Raw genomic sequence first — 25,479 nt, forward strand, 5'->3', positions numbered from 1 at the left:
TATAGTCCAGCCTCTCATGATCTATTTGGTTATTAATGATACTGATACTGAGAATTTGTTTGTGTCAGACACTTCTGTTGCTTTTGAATTTTCTATTACTGACACTGGCCCTCTTGTATTGGATTAGATTCCTTATCAAGACCTAGATTCATTGTGTTCTGAACTTGTGGATTTGTTTTCTGAGCGTTTAGGTTATGTAAAACTACTTCTCAAGACATATCACACATAAACTTTCTGCTCGGCAAGTTTTTTTTGTGTGTGTGTGTGTGTGTGTGTGTGTGTGTGTGTGTGTGTGTGTGTGTGTGTGTGTGTGTGTGTGTGCGTGCGCGGTTATACCTCTCTCCCCTTATGCGAACAAGTTAAATCCAAACTGGATTGACCAACGGATTTTAACTAGTGAGCAGACTACATCATTAGTGACTGTCAAAAATCCGTCAGGTCAGCTCCGATTTTGTGGCAACTTTAAAGTTACCATAAAAGCACAGTCTGTTACTGACACATACCCCCTGCCTCACACTGATGAATTACTTCGAAAATTGGCCGGGTGCCAGTTCTTTTATAGAACCGACTCAGCTGAGGCCTCCCTGCAGGTTCCATTAGATGATGATTCAAAACAATTGCTTGTCATGAAGACACCTTCTGGTCTTTATCAATATCAATGTTTAATGTTTGGGGTGGTTAATGACCCGGCTTTTCCCCAAAGTTTTTTGGACTAACTCGCAGTTCCTAGTTCCATCAGCTATCTTGATGATAATGTGGTAATAGGTGCTATGACAGAACACCACTTACGTAACCTCCATTCTTTCTTTACAACTTTGTGAACTGCAAGCATTAAATGTAATCTTATGAAGTTACAATTTTTTATTGTGTATCTCGCTCATAACTTTCCAGGCAGGGTGTTCAACCTGGAACAGCATGTTGCTGCTATTTTTGCTCTACTTCATCTGACCAATTTGCGGGAACTACAGTTATTCCTTGGTAAAACTGCATACTATCAGAAGTTTCTTCTGGGTGCAGCCACTCTGGTTCACTCTCTGCACCAGTTACTTCGTAAAAACGTTCCTTTCAAGTGGTCGCCAGCCCGCTAAATCATGTTTGTGCATCATAAAAACAAATTACGCTCTCTTGCGGCCTTCCAACTTGGTAAACATTTAGTATTGGCCACAGATGCATCCCAGTATGGGGTAGGGTTGGTTCTGGTCCATCATCATGTGGATGGCTCTGAGCAGCCTAACGCTTTTGCATCCAAAACGCTCAATGCAGCTCAGCAGCATTATTCTGTCCTGGCTGCCCATGGGGGCAAAATTTGTGGTATGATCAGCTTGAACTGTTGTGCCTTTTTCAAGTTTCCTTTTATTGTTCATTGTCCATCTTTCATAGCAGATGCGACTGTCACGGTGCTGTCAGCCATGTTTCCTATCGAAGGCCTACCTTGTACAGTTGTTTCTTCCTTCCAAGATTTGTGCTCACACAATGACATCCAGCGGTGAGACAGAACATCTTGTGTGGACTTACAAACCACAAATGTGCAAATATGTCACAGACTTTCCAATGGAAGAGGCCCTTATGTCCTTGTCACTTCTTACAGAATGACTTCAATTAGGGACAAGAGCACAACTGAACTCATGCACTGCCAGCAGCCACGCGCACTGCTACATTTCCTGGTACCAGACAGGCATTTTGAGGTGGTACAGACATCTTCAGCATCTTGCACCCAGAACTTGGGTCTGGGCCCTGAGGGTTTGGATGACACTCGCATTGGAAGCCAGGTGTCACCCACAGCCAGCACGAGTGCTGTGTGTTCATAGTGCATACCTGTGACCTCAGGTGAGTGCTAAAATCTTTCTGTGCACTCCTACGCTGGCACCTCTTCCACTGGCATGGGCACTTGCTATGGGCAGCACACCACCTGGCCATGCCAGCCCACCCTCCCAGCACAGTCTCCGGCTGCTCTCCCAGTGGTCTGGTCCCACAAGGGCGATGCCTCTTGGCCTCTCAACACACTTACAGTGCCTTCTTTCATGGGGGAGGAGGGACTGGGGGAGAATGCCAGGCCCCTCCTACCTGAGGCCAGTGCCTCTTACATTAGTGCAGGCATACCCTACACTGATGCTGGCACCTGCCACCATTACCTTTAGACACTGCGGTTCCCCAGCCCATGGCACCTACAGGTAACATACCCTACACTGATGCTGGCACCTGCCACCATTACCTTTAGACACTGTGGTTCCCCGGCCCATGGCACCTACAGGTAACATAGCTACTGGTAAACCTTTCAGGATGTGAGGTTGTGGTCCAAGAAACTCTTCCATTCCTGATGTTTCGTCCAGGACTGTGCTGCACATCTTCAGAGACGCTCTTCCTCTGAGTCTTGCCGACTGACTGGTTGGACATCTGACAGCAACGTATATACTGAAGTAACACGTGATGAGCAGAGAGAATCCTTGTCAAAGATAAAACATAACTATGAATTGTCATTTTGACAAAGATAAAACTGTCTAGCGATTCTGCAGAGCTACTGTCCAGATGCCGCCAGCACATTTGTTTAAGCTGCTGAATATGAGGCAGCCAAGTAAACCAGGTATCGAAAACCAATCCCAAAAACCGATGTGTCTCCACCACAGCAAGAGGTTCGCCGTCAAGATAAAGCCGTGGTTCAGGGTGAACTGTGCGACACTGGCAGAAATGCATAACGCAGGTCTTGGCAGCCGAAAACTGGAAGCCATGTATTACAGCCCTAGACTGCACCTTGTGGATAGCGCCCTGCAGCTGCCGTTCTGCAGCTGCAATGTCTGTGGAGCTATAGTATAGGCAGAAATAATCAGCATACAAGGAAGTTGATCACGACGTTCCCACGGCTGCAGCGAGCCTATTAATTGCAACTAAAAAGAGGCAGACACTCAAAACAGATCCTTGAGGGACCCCATTCTCCTGAACTCGGGAGGAACTATGGGAGGCTGCAACTTGCACGTGGAATGAACGAAGCGACAGAAAATTTTGTATGAAAATTCGGAGCAGGCCCTGAAGACCCCACCCATGAAGCGTGGTGAGGATGTGATGTCACCAAGTCGCGTACGCCTTCCGCATGTCAAAAAAGATGGCAACCAGATGCTGACGGCTGGCAAAGGCCGTACGGATGGCAGACTCCAGGAAGACCAGATTATCGGTGGCAGAGCGTCCCTTACGAAACCCACCCTGAGACGGAGCCAGAAGGCCCTGAGAATCAAGTAGCCAACTCAGCCTCCGGCTCACCATACGTTCGAGCAACTTGCAAAGAATGTTGGGAAGGCTAATGGGGCGGTACCTGTCCACCTCCAGTGGGTTCTTGCCAAGTTTCAACATGGGGATTACAATGCTTTGCCGCCATTGCGATGGGAACTCACTCTCAACCCAAATATAGTTGAAAAGGTCTAGGAGGTGTCACTGGCAGTCCACCGAGAGGTGTTTGAGCATCTGACAGTGGATGCGATCTGGCCCAGGAGCCATATCAGGGCAAGCGGCTAGGGCACTTTCGAATTCCCACTTACTGTGCGGAGCATTGTACAATTCAGGGTGGCACATGTGAAATGAAAGGCTCCGACGTTCCCACCACTCTTTCAGGGAGCGGAAGGCCAGTGGGTAATTCGCAGGAGCGGCACTCTGAGCAAACTGCTCCCCTAAGCAGTCGGAGGTCAGTACAGACTGCTCCATTCAGTGAAAGCACAGGTACACTGACGGGGGTCCGATAGCCATAGAGTTGCCTAATCTTGGCCCAAACCTGTGATGGAGAGGTATGGAAGCCAATGGTGGAGACGATACCTTTCCCAGCACTTCTGCTAGCATCGACGAATGAGGCGGCGGGCTCGTGCGCAGAGCCGTTTAAAGGCAATGAGGTGTTCCAATGAGGGATGCCACTTGTGATGCTGGAGGGCCCGCCTGTGATCTCTAATCGCCTCAGCAATCTCGGGTGAACACTAAGGCACAGTCCTCTGCCAAGGGGACCCAGAAGAACAGGGAATTGCAGATTCTGCGGCAGTAACGATGCCGGTGGTGACCGAGTGAACCACAGCACCAATGGCGTCATTGGAAAGAGGCTCAATAGTGGCAATGGAGGTGAACAAGTTCCAGTCAGCCTTATTCATAGCCCATCTGTGGGGGCGCCCAGAAGAGTGACACTGTGGCAGTGACAGAAAGATTGGAAAGTGGTCACTACCACACAAGTCATTATGCACACTCCATTGGACAGATGGTAATAGGCTAGGGCTGCAGATCAAAAGGTCGTTGGCTGAGTATGTGCCAGGGGCCACACTGAAATGTGTGAAGGCACCATTATTTAAAAGAGAAAGGTCGAGCTGTGCCAACACTTGCTCAACGGTGCTGCCTCGACCTGTTGCCACTGATCCACCCCACAGAGGGTTATGGGCGCTGAAGTCACCCAGTAACAGAAAAGGTGGTGGCAATTGGGCTATCAGCGCAGCCAGGACATGCTGCGGGACATCACCATCCGGTGGAAGATAAAGACTGCAGACGGTAACAGACTGAGGCGTCCACACCTGAACAGCGACAGCCTCTAAAGGTGTTGTAGAGGGACACACTCGCTGTAAAGAGAGTGAAGGACGTAGATGCAGACGCCACCAGATACCCTCTCATAAGCTGCCCGGTTCTTACAATAACCCTGATAGCCATGGAGGGCAGGGGTTCGCATTGCTGGAAACCAAGTTTCCTGAAGAGCAATGCAGAAGAAAGGGTGAAGGCTGAGAAGTTGTCGGAGCTCAGCAAGATGATGGAAAAAAACCCTGTAGTTCCACTGGCGGATGACATTGTCCATGGTCGAGAGAGGCGTGAAGGGACAGAGGAGCAGCTTACGCCGCTGGGTCACCTGCTGCCACCAGATCTATGTCCTCAGCAGACGCCAGAATCTCCACCTCATCCCCAGACGCGGAGCTTGTCGGTAGCGGTGGAGTGCGTGCCACCACAATTTCCTTGGTCTTAGGGGTCTTCGATTGCGATTTCTCGCACTGTTCCTTTGGTTGCCCTAGCTGGGAGGGCTTCTTTGATTTAGTCTCCGCGACTGAAGGGGATCACGAAGTACTATGATCAGCGACCTGTGGCTTCTTCAGCCACTGGCAGGTGTCTGTCGTGCTGCTGGTTGGAACCTGGGAAGGGAGTGACCCAAGGGACCCCTTCCTAGTGAGAGAAGCCGAAGAAGACTTACGCCTCTCTGGCTTAGAAGTGGGGACTGGTGTCCCCTATGGTGATGGTCGTGGTGGTGGTGGTGGTGGGGGGGGGGGGGGGGGGTGGAGATGCTCCCGAAGTAGGTGGTGTGGGAGCAACAGGGAGGGAAGTGCCCCCCACGATCAACCAACAGGGTACATGGTGGCCCCACCACAACGGACTAGCTACCATGCTGGATATTAGGTGCAAGGAAGTCCATGGCCGTCATCTCCGCAGATAGCAACAGTGCACAGAGCATGGTGGAAATCGCACCCAGGAATGTATCCTCGCCCAAGAGATGGAGAACGAGTGGGACTGCAATGCGACGACGAGAAAGCCGGCTAAAGGTCTCAATGCACGACGGACACAATGCACCATGTAAGGCGCCCCCTTCCCCAATTGGCTTGTTCTTCAGAATAATTTTGAAATATGGAGGTCAAACCCTACAGGGGACCATCACATAAAGGAGAAAAAGTGAGAGACCCCTTTTAGTCGCCTCTTACGACAGGCAGGAATACCGCGGGCCTATTCTCACCCCCAAACCTGCAGGGGAGCCCTACAAAGGAAGGAGGAGTGTTGTAACCTGCACATTACTACACCTCCATCACTACTACCACAGTGCGGTCACACATTTGAGTATTGCACTATTTGGTTGCTCCAGACCCTAACCAGAGCCATCAACTGGGTATGGCGCCTCAACCACCTGCAGCCCCTGGTGGGCAAATGCTCTTTATATTGCCACACACTGGCTCCGGTCAGCAGTCTTGTATATGTCGCTAATTTGTACTGTTCTATTTAAGTTCATGCTGTCACACTGTAACCTAATGAATAGTTACTGTTTCTCAGAGCCATATCTTTTATTGTGTTGGGAGATGATGTCCATCCTGCATTGTGTGTAATTTCATCCCTTTCTGTTTCTATTACTTTTGTTAATGTCTCTCATGGACCTCTTTCTTCTAACTAAAGAGCTACATAAAAAGATTTTCTTTGATATGAGTGACTGGCAGGTCTAGTTTGATGGTATGCATTTCAAAGCTGAAAAAACAGGCACACCTCTTCGGCATTCACTTTAATTTACTGTCTGCCCCTCCTCCTCCATATTTTTTCATTTTTTTCACAGACGAGCGCAATGAGAAAATTGTCAGTATGGTAAAAAAAGTCTGAATTTTTAGGTGAAAAATGCACCACTTACTCAGTGTAATCCTCTTATTGTTAAACAGACTTTGCACAATATTTTTCCATTGAGCTGAACAGCAATTCTGGACACACTGTAAAATACTCCTCTTTTATAGGTTGCGTAACTTCTTCAATGGACTGAAAATAATATCCAGCTACAAATTTCTTCAGGTGTCAGTGTAGGTGGAAGTGCCAAATCTCAAACTGAGAGTATGTCTCAACAGTTCCTAATACAAACACCTACTTTGCGTTGTCAAAGCACCTGTCTGAGCAAATGTATTTTCCTTCTCCCCCTTCCACTATTTTTCAATTCAGGTATTTCTTTACATATATTTTTTCTTTCATATTGTTAATTCAAAATACTTCAATAGTATTTACTAGTTATTGTTTTACTCACTGCAGTAAGAAGAAAGGCCTTTGTATCCAAGAAACATTAGCTTTTTTGGTGCAGGGCCAATCAGCTTCCACCCACAGCTCTGATTTTCATTTCATTTCTGGTGTAAAATGGTAGACCTGTGTCTCACCCATAGCACTGATCAGTGTACTGCATCAGCTGGATCCTTCTTCAAGAAAGCCAAGCATTACTGAGAAATTCATTTCCATACTTGCATTTGTTCAGCGAAGTCACTTCCCTCTTGCACTGAGCTTTCAACTAAAATGTATTACTCTTTCTTCTTCTGACTGCCTGTGATTCAGCTATTTTAACACCTTTAATCACCAAATGGTCACTCCCATACTGAATACTTCACCAGTACCTTCGTTTTTGGTTAGCGTTTTGGAAATTCCTTCACAAGGATCAAGAATAGAAAGTATTTCTTAAATAGTGAAAATGATGGAGCAGGCTCCTTACAAACCATTATCAAATTCAATAGGTGGTGATTATCCAAAGCAAAGCATTTCTGAGGGCACAGTTTTCAGGTTTATCCATTTGAATGAAACATACAAAATACAACTACTTTATAAAGCAACATAAGCAAAAATATTCCTGCTAATCCGGTTGAGGTTTCACTTACATTACTGTGCCTCATGAATCCCAATACCTTCTTCATCACACCGATAGGAGGGCGCAAATCTGTCATCATCCAGCGGAACATTTCATTGTCACCTGTGCTATGGGATGGGGCCAAGTGAGCGGCGACTCCATTATGCTCTGGGGAACATTCACAGGATCATCCATAGGTCTAGTGGAGCTTGTGCAAGGCACCATGACGGCCAGGGAGTTTCACACACTGGCTGCAGACCATGTACACCCCTTCATGACAATCATGTTTCCTGATGGTAGTGGCACTTTTCAATGCTTCAAGTCACAAGGACAGGAGTGTGATGGAGTGGTTTGAGGAACAAAGTGGCGAGTTCCAATTGATATACAGGACCCCCAACTCGCGAGATCTGAACCTGATCTAATACATTTGGGGATGTGATTGAATACGACATCAAAGCTCATCAACACGCCTCCCCAGAATTTACAGTAATTAGGTGACTTGTATCTACAGATGTGGTGCCAACACCCTCCAACGATCTACCAACGTCTCACCACTTCTGTGTCATAATGCGTCGCCACTGTTGTCTGTACCAAAGGTGGACATACTGTCCATTAGGTGCTTGCTGATCAGTGCACAATGAAGTGACCAAACAAATGGGATACTGATGTGCTAATATAAAGATGGTGGTAGTATTATGTACAAGAAGGTATAAAAGGGCAGTGCATTGGCAGAGCTAGCATTTGTATTCAGGTGATCCATGTGAAAAGGTTTCTGACATGATTATGATTGCACAATGGGAAAAGGCTTTGAACGCGGAATGGTAGTTGGAGCTAGACACATGGGGCATACCATTTTGAAAATCATTAAGGAAGACAATATTCTGAGGTCCACAATATCAGGAGCGTGCCGAGAACACCAAATTTCAGGCACTACCTCTCACCACAGACAATGTAGTGGCTAATGGGTTTAACTTAATGACCAAGAGCTGCGGAGCTTGCATAGAAATTGTCAGTGCTAAGACACAAGAAACACTGCATGAAATAACTGCAGAAATCAATATCATAAAAATGTATCCATTACGGCAGTGTGGCGAAATCTGGCATCAACGGGCTATGGCAGCAGACAACTGGCACGAGTGCCCTTGCTAACAGTATGACATTGCTTACAGCAACTCTCCTGGGCTCGTGGCCTACTCAGATGAGTCCCTATTTCAGTTGGTAAGAGCTGATGGTAGGATGGATTCGAGTGTGGCGCAAACCTCATGAAGTCATGGACCCAAGTTGTCAACCAGGCACTGAGCCAAGCTGTTGGTGGTTCCATAATGGTGTGAGCTGTGTTTACATGGAATGGACTGGGTCCTGTGATATCACTGAATCAAGTATTGACTGGTAATGGTTGACTGGAAATCACTATGTTTGGCTGCTTGGAGAGCATTTACAGCCAAACAACAATGGAATCTTGATGAAACACTATGTGCCATATCACTGGGACACAATTGTGCGTAACGGTTTGAACAACATTCTGGACAATTTGGGTGAATGATTTTGCCACCCTGATCACCCAACATGAATCCCTTGAACATTTATGGGACATAATCAAGAGGTCAGTTCATGCACAAAATCCTGCACCAACAACACTTCTGCAGTTACAGACGGCTATAGAAGCAGCATGGATCAGTATTTCTGCTGGGTCTTCCCACGACTTTTTGAGTCCTTGCCACATCGAATTGCTGCACTATGCCAGGCAAAAGGAATCTGACACGATATGAGGAGGTATCCCATGACTTTTCACACATCAGCATTTAAGCTTATAGAATCTCCAATATCTGCACACTGACTCTCCTTCCACTCAGCATGTTTGCCATTGCTTGGTGTCCATTCCCTACTGTGCTGATGTGCTACTATTGATTTGAATGTATTACCACAATGAAATTTTGAGGCAATTTCTTCACTTCCAATGCAGTGTATGCCATGATACAGCAAAACTAAAGTAAAGTTTAAAAATATGGTGTTTTGAACACAAGTCTGAAGTATAATAACCACAATGCTACACTTTTCATTACCCATGAGTTTATACAGTATTTAGTATTCATTACTAATCTTTTTCTTGCCAATCAAGTGCCAGAAAATACGTAAATGAAAACCAGAAGTAGCACAATGCAGTAAAGAATGCAGCAAATGTTGCACTGCATCCCAGATTTCATAGGAAACAGAAAATGTTTAGTAAAATTGTGATGTCAGTGTAAGAGGGGATAACATTAGTGTAAGAGGATAGAAAAATCATGGTCAAATTTAAAATTGTTCATCAGCTGAAAGAAACCATAAATCTGCAGTAAACTACAACTACATAATTTTTCTCTGTAACTGAACACAAAACAATCTTTACCTGCTAAACGTTAGTTGCCACGGGAAGAGCCAAGCATACCATGTAATTAAAGTGACATCTAATTAAGATTCAAATTTGGGAAAGGAGCTCAACACTTGTCTTGTGTAGCATGTAAATTTGACATATGTGATGGCATTCACATTTAAGAGCACACTACAATAATTATTGAAAAATAATGCCAAGCCATGCTAAATACTTGCCCATGTGGTTGCTTAATTCTGGAGATCAAAACATGACAGCATACATCCCACATCACAAACCAACCAAAATTACTGCTACAGGCTTGTGCACTGCTGTGCCATTAAAGTGTTGTACATCACAAGTGCAGCCTGTGGTGTGATGTGAGATATAAATAACTAAAACAGGAACTCTACATAAGCTCTTGGCAACGATTAAAGACACTTTGTACAAAATAAACTGAAAATCTACAATCTTCAATAAATAAATTACTGTTCATATTATACAACATGATACGAATACCCGGTACAGAAAACAAAGGGTCATAACATAATTTTAACTTCCAAATTACAGCTCCTTCTCAAACCCAAAGGCTGTAACAGGACGGCACAGTGTCTTGTTTTCGAAATTTTAAGGTGAAGTAACATATCTATTACAGTCAACTTGCTTCGCCTCCTATTTTAAGATGAATTTTAAGACGAAGTAACATATCTATTACAGTCAACTTGCAGCACCTCCCTTTCACTACCATACAGCTCTCACCCTGTTACACAATGTATTCCTGGACACCTGATTTATCTCTACTAAACATCACATGATAACTGTATGAAAACGGTGGTCATTAGTTACATTAGGTGCTCGTTCTGTTCAGTTTCTCACTGACCAATGGAGCTGTCAGAAGAGTGACGCATTACTGATTGATTTCAGTATTTATGAGCAGTTAGTATAGAGAGAAAATTTCGTACATTTCACAAAGGGATGTAATGACCAATGACAGTGGGTTCCTCGAAATGAAGCACTTTTTTTGCTTTTGACAGACAAGCCTACAAAAATAATTATATGTGGTTTTATTACAGAGTTCAGAATATATTTGTCTGGAGTGGTTATGCAAAAGTATGGCTAAAATTAGGAGAATGACAGGGTTGGAAACTGAAATGCAGATTTAATTGAGTATGTGATCTGTACTATATTATTCTGACATTTTCTGGGATTTTATACATCACAAAATATTCTCAGCATGCAGCTTATTAAATCTGGAGTTGTGTATGATTAAGTCAGCAGCTGAATAGTCACATGTTGAAAGAATTTACCTATAGTCCGTAACACACAATAGGGATATGGAAAATGTTTACTATCAGGCATAGCTTTAATCTAAGAGATTGTATCCCTTCAGTTCCCCTCTTTGCTGTAGTTTTCTCAGTATTCTAACTGTTCCACTTTCATTCCATGAACTATGACAGTCAATCCATTATCTGGTCACTCTGAATGTTAACATAAGCCACTCTTGAAGGTGTCATAAATCTCCTGGCAGTGAATCACAAACTGGCAGCCTCCTCCCCTTTAAACAGCAAATTTTTATCTCATAAAACAGTCTATGTTGAAGCTTTTTTCCTCCACCAACCCAGTGCAAATCCTACTAGAGATTATATGCTGCCACTGCTCTCCGACATGAATTACACTAACTAGTTTCACTACAATATTGATTTAGTCATACAAAGATCACGCATGAAGCCTTATCCAGATTTTTTAAAATGAAAACCACATAGACTTCCCCATAACTGATTTTATTTGAAATATGTGATTATAATAGTATATGTAACTGGATGTAACTGGCAAGAAAGGAAGTGCTGAGAATGTCTTAGTTTTGCTATTTTATTTTACTTACAATTTTTGATTCAGTTGTATCAGTTTTCAGAGAGAGCCCTGCAAAACACACATAATGTTCTGTGTTGACATTTCCTTTTGAGTCTGTATGTTTCACTGCTTTCACTAAAGAGTTCATAGCTGGATATATCTTAAATACAAACTGCTACAAACAAGAGTGAGGTTGGAAACATGCACTGCCGAAATAGAAGCAACTATCTCCAGTCACTGATATCTACACATTCAGAACTTTAATGACCAGGAACATCATTCTTGATACCATGTACAGGAAACGTGTACTAATAAGGATCTTCCCTTTAAACATGAACAATGAAGTTGACTTCAGGACATCAAAAGTCTGTATTCATGCATAGAAGCTTACTCACAGAATCACAATTTCCACAACACTATTTTCATCACACAGCATTATTAGTTTCCAGTCACGTCTTCTTAAACATATATGTTCCTATAAATTACTGAAACTGCTTGTGTATGTTTTCTGTTACATTAAATTAATAAAGAATTTTTAGCTTGATATGGCAGACAAATGTATGGTAAAAGTACCTGCATCTGGCATTTGTACTGTTGAACTCGTGTCCCATCAGCATCACTAACAATCTGAATACTTGCAGCCTGGACTAAGCTGTTAAGGCCATCTGTGGATGCAGTCACACTGGATTTGTGGTGATGTTTTGCTAGACTATCATTGTCAGCTGTCTTTTTTTTGGTTGAGCTTTCATCTTTGACATACACCTACAGTAAAATACATTGAGAGGTTGGTAATTTAAGAGCTTTTATATACATATACAAAAAGAAGTGCACAGGTCAGCACAGGCATGACATATGCTGATGAATTGTTGTATAATGTGTCCCTGACAATAGCAATCATACCTTTCCTTCTCTTGTAAAATCATCAGAGTAACGAAGTGAGGTAAAGTAACTTTCCAGCATTGCTTCTGCATTAACACAAGATTCACGGAAATCATAAAAACTTTCAAGCTTCTCCACACAGTGGTTGCATATTATTTTAGGCAGCGAATCATCTTCACACACCTGCAGAAAAAAATTAATTATTATTATTATCAAAAGATAACAAGTACAGAAAAAAAGCTCATTGGAGATTTACAGTCATCATAGATACATGCTCTGTAGTGGCGATGGACTTTCTTCACTGTATTCGACTTCCAGACTTTCACACACAACAAATCTCTCTCCAGACAGCACCATAGTATAAAGTGAGTGTGTTATAAGTCAGAGGTGAATGTTAACAGTATCCCAAAGGGAATATAAAAATACAAAATGGGCACAAATGTTTGTTATTGTGTTTGCAATTTCTTATAAAACTTGTCACTTCTTTGCAACAAATAGGTTTAACAGATTATGAAAATCACCAGTGTATATATTTGTTCAGTTAAGTGCATTACATGTTGCAATGTAACCAAAACTAAACTTTATTTCATACTATTTTACAGCAAAACAAAGCACTGATGGCCCATTAGATGCAACACCACCACCCGAAACAAATGTTACAAAATATGATTTATAAGTATGTAAACATACAACATATTTTTGAAATGCAGAATAATTTTTGCACAGTGTATAAAAGATGACTACTTCATAACAACAATTTCCTGTAAGGTTATGTGTTTCATTACGAATGTTTTCTTGGTAGAACACGAAACACTACAGCCTATTTATTTGCTATCATTAATGGCACCAAGTCCACCGTTTGAGATGAAACGAAATGATTGTATTGATCATATGGCTTTACTGGCCGGGAGACCCCATCTGGGGTTGTTCAGCTACCTAGTGCAAGTGTATTTATATGTTGACACTTTGGTGACTTGCCTGTCGGTGATGATGAAATGACAGTTAGGACAGGAAAACACCCTGTCCCCAAGTGCATAAAATCCTTGACCCGGCCAGGTATAGAACTACGGCCCCGTGCATGGCAGTCAGCTGCACTGACCATTCAGCTATGGTGGTGGACTGTTTCATTATAAAATCTATAATTTTTTACAGGATACAAAGGACTCTACTCGCATGTCATACAGCCTTACTAATTAACACTACGTTAAAAACACTGATTTCAATAAGACAGAAAAGCATTACACTTTTGTTGTCTTCGGGAGTTCAGAAAGTTCCAAACAGCTTTGGAACACGAGCACTACATAAAATTTCACATATACAGATACTCTCGTTCAGTTCAACAACCAGCTCTAACAGCTCTGTGCTGAAGTCTGTAACTACTTTGGTCAGTAAATAATCCATCTATCTTTAGGTAGGGGCCTACAAGCTTTGTACATGTGGAACACCACCAAAATCTTTAAAATGGCAAATTTAACAAAACATAATGAAAGCCACCATGACCACAAAATAAGATACAGAAAAACACTAATCTGTAACACGCACTAAGTTGAGAGTTATTCATGGTTGTCAAGAGGAGGGGACGTGTTGAGTGTTGTTCATTGTTTGCCCTACAAAGTATTTCATTTTTACTGTGTGATGTTGTGAGAATGAAACAGAATAATACAGTTGTAACAATAGAGAATTGCGTAATGCAAACATACATATAATTGAAAATCTAGGATGGAGCAATGACAATATTATGAAAAGGATAGCTGCTACACACCATATAGTGGACAGAGGCACAACAAAAAGACTGTCATTTTTTTTGACAAATGTAATTTAAAGTAAATGCTACAATTTTCTGTATGAAGAAATCAGAACATAATTAAGAAAAGCTAGTTAATACATGATAAACCTTTTTTATTTACAGCAATGTGAAAGATATACACTCAGACAGATAATCAGAGAAATTAGAAAGACAGATAATCAAAAATAGGGTTGCTCAATTTTAGTCTCTGAAACCTATAAATCATTCGAGGTTATTAAAGTGTTTCATAGAGTATTCACAGCAAATAACAGAAGATTCAGCATTAAGCACAAATAATGCAGAAACACTCTTAAGTACTATTATCTGTAATATGTAACACTTGCTTGTGTAAATGCACTGACAGTGATATTTCACCTATAAAATGTTTGTCATTTGGCCACTGTGCATCATAACTAAAGATGCAATTAACACTGAAACAATAACACAAATTGCCTGTTTACATGCTGATATCAACAACATTTAAATGACTATTTACATCTTTAATGACACACATGACAAGCAGTTATTTCTTACATTCCAGCAAAATTAAATTGTCAATTAAATTTAATGGACACTTCCTACTACAGCTTTGCAGCACTGATGGAACATTTATTTATGAATTGCCATGATGTTTCTTTTGAAAACTGTAGATTATTTATAATTTCCGACAGTTTTTATATCTTGTAAATCACTACACATGTGACCACTAGCAAGGAAAGACTGAGATACTGAAGTGCTTCTACATGTCAACATTACAATAAATGCATGCACTTGATCTGTTTTCTAAAGAGTCAGAATCAACTATCTATCGATCTAGTGAGTTATTTCGAAAACTTAGACGATGAATATCAATTCTGGCAGTGGTCGTCACACATGTTTGCTACAGAATCTGTCTCACTGATGTGCAGTATTTTTCCTAATGACAGTAAGTAGTCTCCAATCGGTTCACCAATATTCATATACCATGAAGCCTTTTGACGTTCAATGCAGAAGTCACACAGTGACAAACATCAATGAAATTCGACAGCCAGTAATTTTTACCATCACTCACCTGAACGGGTAAGCAAATCTGAATTTTTGTGGGGAGTTGTCTCCTGCGTCCTTCTTCTCGGAAAATATGCATTTTTGTTCCCTCACTTGACGTACATAGCCGACACAGTTCGTAATAGTTTACCCTCCTATACCCTGCCATGACAACAACAAATTTATTTCGTTTTGTTTCTTATACACGTCAACTATTATTCAAACGAACGACAACACAAACTACTATCAAAATAAATGCACACTGCTGCTCCCAGTTTCTTACTCTAATAGTTGTTACTTTATCGACCTTGTGAATCGATATATCGCATGAAATGTGGCGAACGCGACCAAGCGTCGATGTTGTTTTCGCGGCATAAATGAATGCCACGGGAATGCAGAGTCTGTTGCGCTTTTAGTAAAATTGCTGCGCAAGTCCATACTGTTGTACAAACTTCATGAGTGCAAGATTGTTTTTAACGTGTTCGCTTTAGGGTATGCGACTACAAAGCTAACTCTTCTATATTTAACACTGTCATGTCTCAGTGGCCGACTAAGTCCGGCGGAGGCCCGGAGCGGTATAACTAAATTAACCCCTGGCCTGCTTAGAAACTGATGTATTTGTGGTGCACATCTTGTAAATGATAAATATTATAGGTGTAATACCCAACAAAAAATCCACTATTTATAGTGTGTGTACACTAGGCTCTAGTAACTGTAATACGCAAACTTAAATATATAGGTGGGAAACTTAGAATACGAACCATCATTTAGCACAGCAACCATCACGAAAAGTGTTAAGAACTAATAAGGAACAGAAAAAAAATTACCTTTAATTATAAATATCTAGAAACAAACTTCTACAATTACAATACCAGTTAGTTTCGTAACTTAAGTACATGATAGTTGTACGTGCTTTATTTTGTTGGACTTCTTAATAACGTCGTTAAATCTATTTCATTTGAAAGTTTTATTTTTCAATTGTTAAAATGGAGAGTTTGGCTGGTTGTCCTTGTTCATATGCCTTAGACAAGTATTTTCCGAGCAACGTCCTAAGGGATGGGAAAGACCCACAGTGGTTTAATAGCCGTGTCAGAAAACCTGCTACGTAAACAAAGAGAGCTTCATCACAGGTTCAAGAGAAGTCAGAAACTAGCTGACGAACGAATGCTGAACGAAGCGAAAATGAGTGTATGGAGAGCTATGAGACAAGCATTCAAGGAATCTGAAAGTAAAATTTTGTCAACCGCTGTGACTATAAACCCGAAGAGGCTTTTGGTCTTACGTAAAATCAGCAAGCGGTTCGAAATCATGTATTCAGTCACTCACCGATCATACTGGCATCGAAACAGAAGACAACAAAGAGAAGGACTAAATACTGAATTTGGGCTTCCGAAATTGTTCCACCATGGAAGATCGTAATACGTTCTCTCCTTTAAAGCATCGTACGAACATCGAAATGGCAGATATTGAGATAAACGACCGTACAATAGAAAAGCAAATACAATCGCTCGGTACTGGTAACGCATCAATTTTAGATGAGATACTGTAAGGTTCTACAAAGATTGTGCGAAAAAAGTTGCTTCTCTTGTAGCAGCAGTTTATCGTAGATAGCTGGAGCAAAGAAGGTTGCCTAGCGAGTGCGAAAAAGCACCGCCCATTCCCGTTTTCAAGAAGGATCGTAGGACAGATGCACGAAATTAGAAGCCTATTCGGTAGACGGCAATTTGTTTTAGAATTGTGGAGCATGTTTTATACTCAAGAATTATGATGTTTTTGGAGAACGGGAACCTCTTCTATAAAAATCAACATAGATTCCACAAATAGAGATCCTGCGAATCTCAGCTCTCTCTGTTCCTCCACGAGATCTACAGCGCTGTAGACAACGGTTCTCAGATTGATGCCGTGTCCCTTGACTTCAAGAAGGCATTTGACAACGTCCCACATTGCCATCTAGTGAAAAAAAAAGAGCCTACCGAGTATCAGACAAAATTTGCGACTGGATTCAAGACATTCTTGCAGATAGAACTCAACACGTCGTTCTTAACGGTATAAGTTCGACAGATGTAAAGATAATTTCCGGAGTACGCCAAGGACATGTGATAAGACCGTTACCGTTTGCAGTGTATATAAACGATCTAGTAGAAAACGTCGGTGGCTCTTTAACGCTGTTAGCAGATGATGTAGTTGCCTACAAGAAAGAAGCAACGCCAGAAGACAGTATCGATTTGCAGAATGATCTACAGTGTATTGATGAATGGTGCAGGATCTGGCAGTTGTCCATGCACATCAATAAATGTCACATACCGCGCATACACAGGAAAAGAAATCCGCTACTGTACAACTACACTATCGATAACAAATTGCTGGAATCAGTATCTACCGTATTTAGAAGTAACTATACAAAACGACACGTAAGACAAATATTAGGAAATCAAATGCCAGACTGAGATTCATAGGAAGCATCTTAAAGAAATGTAACTTATCCACTAAAAAAGTGGCTTACAAGGCGTTTGTTCGATCGATTCTTGAGTATTGGTCATCAATCTGAGACCCTTAACAGGTAGTGCTGATAAAATAAGTAGAGAAATTCCAATGAAGAGCGGCGAGTTTCGTCATGGGATCGTTTGGTCAGCACGAGAGAGTTACAGAGATGGCCAATGAACTCCAGTCCCAGATACTACAAGAGAGGCGTTGTGCATCACGGAGAGGTTTACTATTAAAATTTCGAGACCACTTCCCGCGAAGAGTCGGAACATATATTACTTCCTTCCACATACGTCTAGCGAAATGATCACGACGGGAAAATTCGATAAATTTGAGCTAATGTAGAGGTTTACCAACAATAATTCTTCCCACGCGCCATTCGCAAGCAGAATAAAGAAGGGGGATCAGGTGGTGGTACCGTAAGTACCCACCGCCACGCACTGTCAAGTGGCTTGCTGAGTGCTGATGTAGATATCGAACGAAGACAGATTTGTATTAGCTTCAGTTTAGAAAAACTTCTACAGGGCAATGATTCACTGAAGTCCCATTCACATGAAAATTGAAGGATATCCACATTCGTATCGGATTCAAGTTGATGTTTTTATTCAAGTTGATGTTTTTATTTTTTGCTGCACCCGCTCCATATTAAACGAATTATAAATTTCCACAAGATTCTCCAGTGCTACAGCCAGATCGTCAGCGGAAGCTTCAAGCATAAATTTTGTTTCAGCGATTTGGAAAATTTTGGTGATTTGTTTCATGGCTGTATATCGTTATGACAGTTCTTGTATAAATCGCTTTATGGGTTCCAACAGTGATCGAAGAAGTTCTTGAATCGATAATCCGGTGTCATGAGCTAGTTCACACGATGCTGTTTTATGTACGCTTTTTCTTCCTCGTCGGACAATGTCACTGTTCATATCACTGAGATTTTTTTTTTTTAGTGACAAAAGTAACAGCATTGTCTATAAATGTAGTTCATTCCATCCTAAAAACTTATTCAGTGTTTTTAATTAGGCTCGTACTTTATCCTAAGGCATTTTTGGAGGCTGTAAATATTGTTGGACTAAATTTGCTTTCTCGAGTATCGTTTGCCAAAAGTTGATGTAGGTCAAGAAGATAAAATCACATATAGCGGGAAGGAGCAAGCTTGTTCCAGATGTAGTATTAAGGATTGCCTTAGATAAATCCTGCATATCTTTCAAAGTGCCCAAAATTGTTTTCAAGTTCTCTTTTATGACTTTAACTGAATTAACAAGCACTCCAACCAGTATCAGACAACCGTTTCCAACTTTTTCTATTTTTGGCGACAAGAAATATCCATCTATGCATTTGTAAAATATGAGAACAATGAGCATAAACACTAGAGGGAACAGATCAGGATGCATAAACTCCACAAAGATTTATGGAGTGTTTAGCACAGCAACTGAACGAGCTTTTGTATTGACTTCTCGAAATTTTCGTTGTACTCCCCCATGTACACCTACATTGATGTGGCATTGACACAACCTAGAGCCCCGCACATCGCAACATCCAGCCCAGCTGTTGTTGAACATCTTTTGACATATACGATGCAGTCTTTCTCGACATCAAACAGTTGCAAAACTTTTTTTTTTTCTTTTTTTTTTTTTTACTGATCAGTTCCGCGTATTCTAGATGACCATAGTTTTGATGCTGAGGTCTACAATTAGTAAAAACAGTTGCTTAAATCTAGATTGCTCTACTCTAGTTCATCCAGTTGGATTTTCGTATACATAAAATAAATTATACAATGATTATGGTATGGTACAACCTTTGAAAAAGTAATTTTCAGAATGTAGTACGTACTTTAGTTAAAAAAATTGATCAATCACTGCACTTATACGCGTATTTTTAAACTTCTAGTGCACTTGTATAAATGGCACAGGTATCAGAAAACGTTACATCTACGTCTACATCTACATGATTACTCTGCTATTCACAATAAAGTGTCTGGCAGAGGGTTCAATGAAACACCTTCATGCTGTCTCTCTCCCGTTCCATTCTCGAACGGCACGCGGGAAAAACGAGCACTTAAATTTTTCCGTGCGAGCCCCGAATAGAACAATTAAGTCTAGCAAACAACTGGTTATCATTATACAGTTTGTAAGTTGTCTTCGGTCTTTAGAGTCTTCGTCTATCTCATAATTCAGAGCGAAAAGGAGAACCCGCCTAATATTCGTGACATTGACTTGGGCGAATCTATACGAGTATCAAACACGACAGCCGTATAAACTTTCGCTAGATAATTAATCTAAACTAATTAAATTCAACCATATCTAGCTCATCAACCGTCTGTCAGCTGAATACGTGGGATAATCTACCTCCTCCCCTATCTCTTTTCCACTTGTCTTACCAAGCGTTTTTCTTTATTCTTCAGCAGTTTGTTACGTTTTACAAAAATTCTAAAAACTCTGAACACATCCTCGGATAACTGCCATGGCGTGATAATGTTGTTGTTGTTGTGGTCTTCAGTCCTGAGACTGGTTTGATGCAGCTCTCCATGCTACTCTATCCTGTGCAAGCTCCTTCATCTCCCAGTACCTACTGCAACCTACATCCTTCTGAATCTGCTTAGTGTATTCATCTCTTGGTCTCCCTCTACGATTTTTACCCTACACGCTGCCCTCCAATGCTAAATTTGTGATCCCTTGATGCCTCAGGACATGTCCTACCAACCGATCCCTTCTTCTAGTCAAGTTGTACCACAAACTTCTCTTCTCCCCAATCCTGTTCAATACCTCCTCATTAGTTACGTGATCTACCCACCTACTCTTCAACATTCTTCTGTAGCACCACATTTCGAAAGCTTCTATTCTCTTCTTGTCCAAACTATTAATAGGTAAGTTAATACCTGTGTCTATATTTTGCATACGTGTGTGGCCTAGAACTCCCAAGTTCCCTCTTGTTTACTGAACATCAAATATCGAGGTTTGGAGACCCCCCAGGACCAGATGCATTGGGGGAGGGGAGGGGGGGGGGGGGGGGGACCGCCCCTTCCGCTCCCTTACTAGTCCGCCGTTGTTCTGTCTGAAGTGTATTCATCGCAATTGCAACCACTAATTTCTGTCTTCTTTTCTTTAAACGATATAGAACCACGCACTGCCACACGGTAACCACACTTAAAAATCCCATGTCCGAGGCGTGAACCCGCGATTTCAGTTTTTCGGGCAGCGGCGCTACCGGAAGGTTGGCTTACGTGCGTCACCCATTTGGCTAAAGGAGCCATTTAACGCGTAGACTATTATTATACATCTTTCTGAAAATTATCATCCTTTATTTTTCACTACCACGGTAAATCAATTAATATTATGACTGAACAACACTATGCAGCCAATGAGACAGCCAGAGAATTGAGATATGACGGAAGATTAATATTATGCTATAATTATCGCCGCTATACTCAACAGTTACACATTTTGAAGACCAAAGATACACAAGTGGCTCTAAGAGACTCTTTGATAGCCATGAGATCCATTGCCAAACGATATGTACCATTTATTCCTGCTGCCACTTAATTTATCTATCCCAGATGCGTTTCGCCTTTTTCTTGTTCTAAGGCATGATCAGTGGGATCTATAACGATACAGTTTTGTTAGTTTTAGATTATTAAACAGTTCACGTCGTGATTTTTTATGTAAAAAAGTAATTACTTACGATTTGCTGATCTGCGCGTCCCCTCATCTGCCCTGGAGGTCGCACTACCACTTTATTACTGACATATAAGCACAATTTTGTGCGGGCCAGAGTGGCCGAGCGGTTCAGCCGGCACGGTAGCTCAGCGTGTGCGGTCAGAGCGCTGGTTGGCCTCTGTAATTAAAAAAACTGAGTGGAAGGATCAACAAACGAACGTTAACGATCAACAACGAACAAAATGAAAAAAAGAAAGAAAAAAGCGGTTCTAGGCGCTACAGTCTGGAACCGCGCGACCGCTACGGTCGCAGGTTCGAATTCTGCCTCGGGCATGGATGTGTGTGATGTCCTTAGGTTAGTTAGGTTTAAGAAGTTCTAAGTTCTGGGGGACTGATGACCTCAGAAGTTAAGTTCCATAATGCTCAGAACCATTTGAACCAATTTTGCGTTCTGACCTTCTTTAAAGTGATAGTGCGACCTTCAGACCAGATGAGAGGAAATGGAGATCAGCCAATCGTAAGTAATTACTTTTTTACGTAAAAACTGTTTAATAATCTAAAATTAACAAAACTGTATCGTTATAGATCTCACTGATGATATCTTAGAACAAGAAAATGGCGAAACGCGTCTGGGATAAATAAAATAAGTGGCAGCAAGAAAAGGTGGTTTTATTTACAAAACAAATATTTCCATGCTTGCTGCGGAGGATGGCCACGCAAATAAACTTGATATGTACCATATAATTTCAAACACCTGAGCCATTTCTTAACGGTGAAAGAATTAGTGAAGCAGCTATGAACAATGCCTGTAAGAAAAGAGCCAAGCGAAATAGATAACAAGTTTCCTTCGCAATGAATTAGTGTCATGTAAGTCAACAAAAAACTCCGATATTTCATGTAGATTAATAAACTGTGAAGGAAAAAGAAAACAATAACCGCTTGGTAAGACAAATGGAAATTTATCACAAGATAGGGGAGGAAGTACACTGATGCTCATAAATTAAGGATAATGCTGATACATGGTGAAACAACGCTCTGGTGGGCAGTTTGCGTGTTTAAATCACCTCGGGGTATCACCATGCAGTGCATTTGACCTGCGTTTTTTTTTTTTTAAATCTCATTTTGTTCGCTTTTGTTCGTTGCATCTGCTCGGGGCGGACGTCGTAAGACATCCGTTTAAGTTCGTTGTTGATCGATTAACTCAGTTTCTTTTTTGTTTATTACAGAGGGCAGCTAACCCTCCGACCGAACACGCTGACCTATCGTGCCGGTAGCGGTCGTCGCACGGTGGCGCTGGCAGCAGTCACATATGCAGAGGGATGTTGGTGTGCATGTCACAGTACAGTGCAGCGAGTAAGTGTGCAGACGTTTTCAGACGTGCTAATGGTGACTGTGTGTTGAAAATGGCTCAAATAACACATATTGATGACGTTATGAGGGGTAGAATAGTAGGGCGACTGGAGGCTGGTCAAAGACAGTAGGTCGTGTAGCACGGGCCCTCTGTGTGCCACAAAGTGTGATCTCAAGATTATGGCAATGATTTCAGTAGACAGGAAACGTGTCCAGGCGCTACACTATGGGACGTCCACAGTGAACAATACCACAAGCAGGCCGATATCTCACCATCAGTGCCCGCAGACAGCCACGGTGTACTGCAGGTAGCCTTGCTCGGGACCTTACTGCAGTCACTGGAACAGTTGTCTCCAGACACACAGTCTACAGACGACTGAACAGACATGGTTTATTCGCCCAGAGACCTGCAAGGTGCAGTCCACTGACCCCTGGTCACAGGAGAGCCCGTAAAGCCTGGTGTCAAGAACACAGTACATGGTCATTGGAACGGTGGTCCCAGGTTATGTTCACAGACGAGTCCAAGTATAGTCTGAACAGTGATTCTCGTTGGGTTTTCATCTGGCGTGAACCAGGAACCAGATACCAACCGCTTAATGTCCTTGAAAGGGACCTGTATGGAGGTCCTGGTTTGATGGTGTGGGGTGGGATTATGATTGGTGCACGTACACTCTTGCATATCTTTGACAGAGGAACTGTAACAGGTCAGGTGTATCGGGAAGTCATTTTGAACAAGTATGTCTGCCTTTTCAGGGGTGGAGTGGGTTCCACCTTCCTCCTGATGGATGATAACGCACGACCCCACCGAGCTGCTATCGTGAAAGAGTACCTTGAAACAGAAGATATCAGGCGAAATGAGTGGGCTGCCTGTTCTGTAGACCTAAACCCCATCGAGCACGTCTGGGATGCTCTCGGTCGACGTATCGCTGCACGTTTTCAAACCCCTACGACACTTCAGGAGCTCCGACAGGCACTGGTGCTAGAATGGGAGGCTATACCCCAGCAGCTGCTCGACCACCTGATCCAGGGTATGCCAACCCGTTGTATGGCCTTTGTATGTGTGCACGGTGATCATAGCCCATACTGATGTCGGGGTACATGCGCAGGATACAGTGGCGTTTTGCAGCACGTGTGTTTCCGGACGGTTTTCTCAACTTATTACCAATACCCTGGACTTACAGATCTGTGTCGTATGTGTTCCCTATGGGGCTATGCTATTAGCGCGAGTTTTGTTTAGTGCCACGTTGTGTGGCACCACATTCTGCAATTAACCTTAATTTATGAGCATGAGTGAAGATTATCTCACCGCATTCAGCTGATAGACGGACAATGAGCTAGATACGGTTAAATTTACATAGTTTAGATTAATTATCTAGTGAAAGTTTATACGGCTGCCGTGTTTGATGTTAACTTGCTTAGATTCCCCCTAGTTAATGTCACAAATATTAGGCAGGTTCTCTGTTTCTCTCTGAATTACGAGATACACGAAGTATCTAAAGACAAAAGACACAGGACAAATATTATGTGATGGAAAAATATTATTGCGGTCTTCAATCCGAAGCCGGGTTTGATTTAGTTCTCACGCAAGTCTATTCCGTGCAAGCCTCTTTATCTTTGCGTAAATACATTCAGGTGACAAAAGCCATGGAATAGAGAGATGCACATAAACAAGTTGCGGTAGTTTCGCGTACACAAGGCACAAAAGGGCATTGAATTGGAGGAGCTGTCATTCATTTGTACTCAGGTGATTCATGTGAAAAGGTTTGCGACGTGATTATGGCCGCACGAGGGGAACAGGCTTTAAATGCCGTATGGTAGTTGGAGCTAGACGCATGGGACATACCGTTTCGAAAATCATTAGGAAACAAATATTCCGAGATCCACAATATTAGGAGTGTGCCGAGAACACCAAATTTCAGGCATTACCTCTTACCACGGACAACGGACTGGCCGGTGGGATTAACTTAACCACCGAGAGCTGCCGAGTTTGCTTATAATTGTCAGTGCTAACAGACAAGCAACACTGCGTGAGATAACTGCAGAAATCAATGTGAGACATATGACAAATACACTCCTGGAAATGGAAAAAAGAACACATTGACACCGGTGTGTCAGACCCACCATACTTGCTCCGGACACTGCGAGAGGGCTGTACAAGCAATGATCACACGCGCGGCACAGCGGACACACCAGGAACCGCGGTGTTGGCCGTCGAATGGCGCTAGCTGCGCAGCATTTGTGCACCGCCGCCGTCAGTGTCAGCCAGTTTGCCGTGGCATACGGAGCTCCATCGCAGTCTTTAACACTGGTAGCATGCCGCGATAGCGTGGACGTGAACCGTATGTGCAGTTGACGGACTTTGAGCGAGGGCGTATAGTGGGCATGCAGGAGGCCGGGTGGACGTACCGCCGAATTGCTCAACACGTGGGGCGTGAGGTCTCCACAGTACATCGATGTTGTCGCCAGTGGTCGGCGGAAGGTGCACGTGCCCGTCGACCTGGGACCGGACCGCAGCGACGCACGGATGCACGCCAAGACCGTAGGATCCTACGCAGTGCCGTAGGGGACCGCACCGCCACTTCCCAGCAAATTAGGGACACTGTTGCTCCTGGGGTATCGGCGAGGACCATTCGCAACCGTCTCCATGAAGCTGGGCTACGGTCCCGCACACCGTTAGGCCGTCTTCCGCTCACGCCCCAACATCGTGCAGCCCGCCTCCAGTGGTGTCGCGACAGGCGTGAATGGAGGGACGAATGGA

General features: G+C 42.6%; 1 protein-coding gene across 1 annotated transcript in view; it reads right to left on the reverse strand.

Moving 5' to 3' along the window:
• The window catches only part of LOC124555607 (zinc finger protein 85-like), an 84,569-nt gene extending 69,059 nt beyond the window's left edge, over positions 1–15,510 (reverse strand). The window contains exons 1-3 of the mRNA XM_047129577.1: positions 15,266–15,510; positions 12,450–12,611; positions 12,123–12,311 (exon numbers count right to left, since the gene is read on the reverse strand). Coding sequence (XP_046985533.1) covers positions 12,123–12,311; positions 12,450–12,611; positions 15,266–15,406 — 492 coding nt within the window. The 5' untranslated portion in view covers positions 15,407–15,510. The remainder of the gene's footprint in view (positions 1–12,122; positions 12,312–12,449; positions 12,612–15,265) is intronic.
• Between the last annotated feature and the right edge of the window lie 9,969 nt (positions 15,511–25,479).

The sequence above is a fragment of the Schistocerca americana genome, chromosome X (assembly GCF_021461395.2).
Source record: "Schistocerca americana isolate TAMUIC-IGC-003095 chromosome X, iqSchAmer2.1, whole genome shotgun sequence".
NCBI lineage: Eukaryota > Metazoa > Arthropoda > Insecta > Orthoptera > Acrididae > Schistocerca > Schistocerca americana.